At 37.8% G+C, this 1,337-nt stretch overlaps 1 protein-coding gene across 1 annotated transcript; it reads left to right on the top strand.

The window, feature by feature from the left end:
* Window positions 1-79: 79 nt before the first annotated feature.
* On the top strand, window positions 80-1,331 carry LOC106321794 (the record flags this gene model as incomplete). Its single annotated transcript, XM_013760032.1, has 3 exons — window positions 80-408; window positions 774-1,021; window positions 1,301-1,331. Coding segments are annotated over 3 exons (608 nt in total), but the record flags the coding sequence as incomplete, so codon positions are not given.
* Between the last annotated feature and the right edge of the window lie 6 nt (window positions 1,332-1,337).

The following is a 1,337-nucleotide window of genomic DNA, read 5'->3' as shown; positions in this document are numbered from 1 at the left end:
CTCTTCTCTCTCAAATACTTACGGTTACTTCACTCCTTTTTTACTTTACTCGTGTGCTTCATCACGGTTAAAACATTAGAAGCTCTCATAATCCCACAAACTATCATCGTGGACGAGAAAGGCCAAAGGGTGAAGCTAGCCTGCGTGAACTGGCCGGCTCATCTCCAGCCCGCTGTGGCTGAAGGGCTAAGCAAACAACCATTAGACTCCATCTCCAAGAAGATTGTCTCAATGGGATTTAACTGCGTTAGGCTCACTTGGCCTCTTGATTTGATGACTAATGACACATTGGCTCTTAAAGTTACCGTCAAACAGTCTTTTGAAAGGTTGAATCTGCTTGATGATGTTCTTGGCATTCAAACTCACAATCCCAAAATCCTTAACCTCCCCATATTCAATGCATTCCAGGTAAAAGTAGTGGTACATCATTGGTTTAATCTATCCAGATAAACCGGTTTTGAGTTGGCTTTGTGTTTCTAAAAGATTCGAAACAACAACAAAAACTAACCAAAGTTGTCAAATAAAATAAAATAGAGCCATTCCAATAGAATTCTCAACATAATGGAACTACTTCTCTATATATAGCGGTTTTAGACACAAAGCTTAATAAAACATTCGTTTTGGCTCTTAAATTTTAAAGAGCTAGTATACATCGATCATATAATCCCAAATTGTCGAATTTTCAAATTGATATTAACCATAGGTCCACTAAATCTCTGATCCAACCCTCCCCTATATATAGACATGTTTAATTTATTTATATTTGTTATCAGGAAGTGGTGTCGAACCTTGGACAAAACGGAGTAATGGTGATACTAGACAACCACTTGACAACGCCAGGATGGTGTTGCAGCGACAACGACCTCGACGCTTTCTTCGAATACCCTAACTTTGATCCCGCCGTCTGGGCCAAGGGATTGAGCAAGATGGCTTCTCTTTTCCGCAATGTCACTAATGTCGTTGGCATGAGCCTTAGAAACGAACCACGTGGTACCAGAGATTACCCTAACCTCTGGTTCAAGTAAGCACGCATTTCAGATTACCTATATGCCATTTAGAATATAAAAAGCATGTTCGCACTCATGAAAATATTTGAAATGACTATTTAAAACTATTTATCAAAAATAACATATGTTCGCACATAGATTTAGGTAAATGTGTTTGGACCTTTTGTAGTATTTTCATTATTCACATATATAAGAAAACAAGTACATGCATGCGCATGCATGAGTATTAAGCTGTAAATTATTATTATTTTTATATTTTTGAGAAAAGCTAAGCTTTAAATTATTACGTGAAGGTACATGCCAAAAGGAGGAGAAGCAGTACACGCAGCA

The sequence above is a fragment of the Brassica oleracea genome, unplaced genomic scaffold, assembly GCF_000695525.1.
Source record: "Brassica oleracea var. oleracea cultivar TO1000 unplaced genomic scaffold, BOL UnpScaffold03047, whole genome shotgun sequence".
In the NCBI taxonomy this organism is placed as follows: domain Eukaryota; kingdom Viridiplantae; phylum Streptophyta; class Magnoliopsida; order Brassicales; family Brassicaceae; genus Brassica; species Brassica oleracea.
Note: the sequence above shows the minus strand (reverse complement) of the source record. Positions and strands in the feature narration are given on the sequence as shown.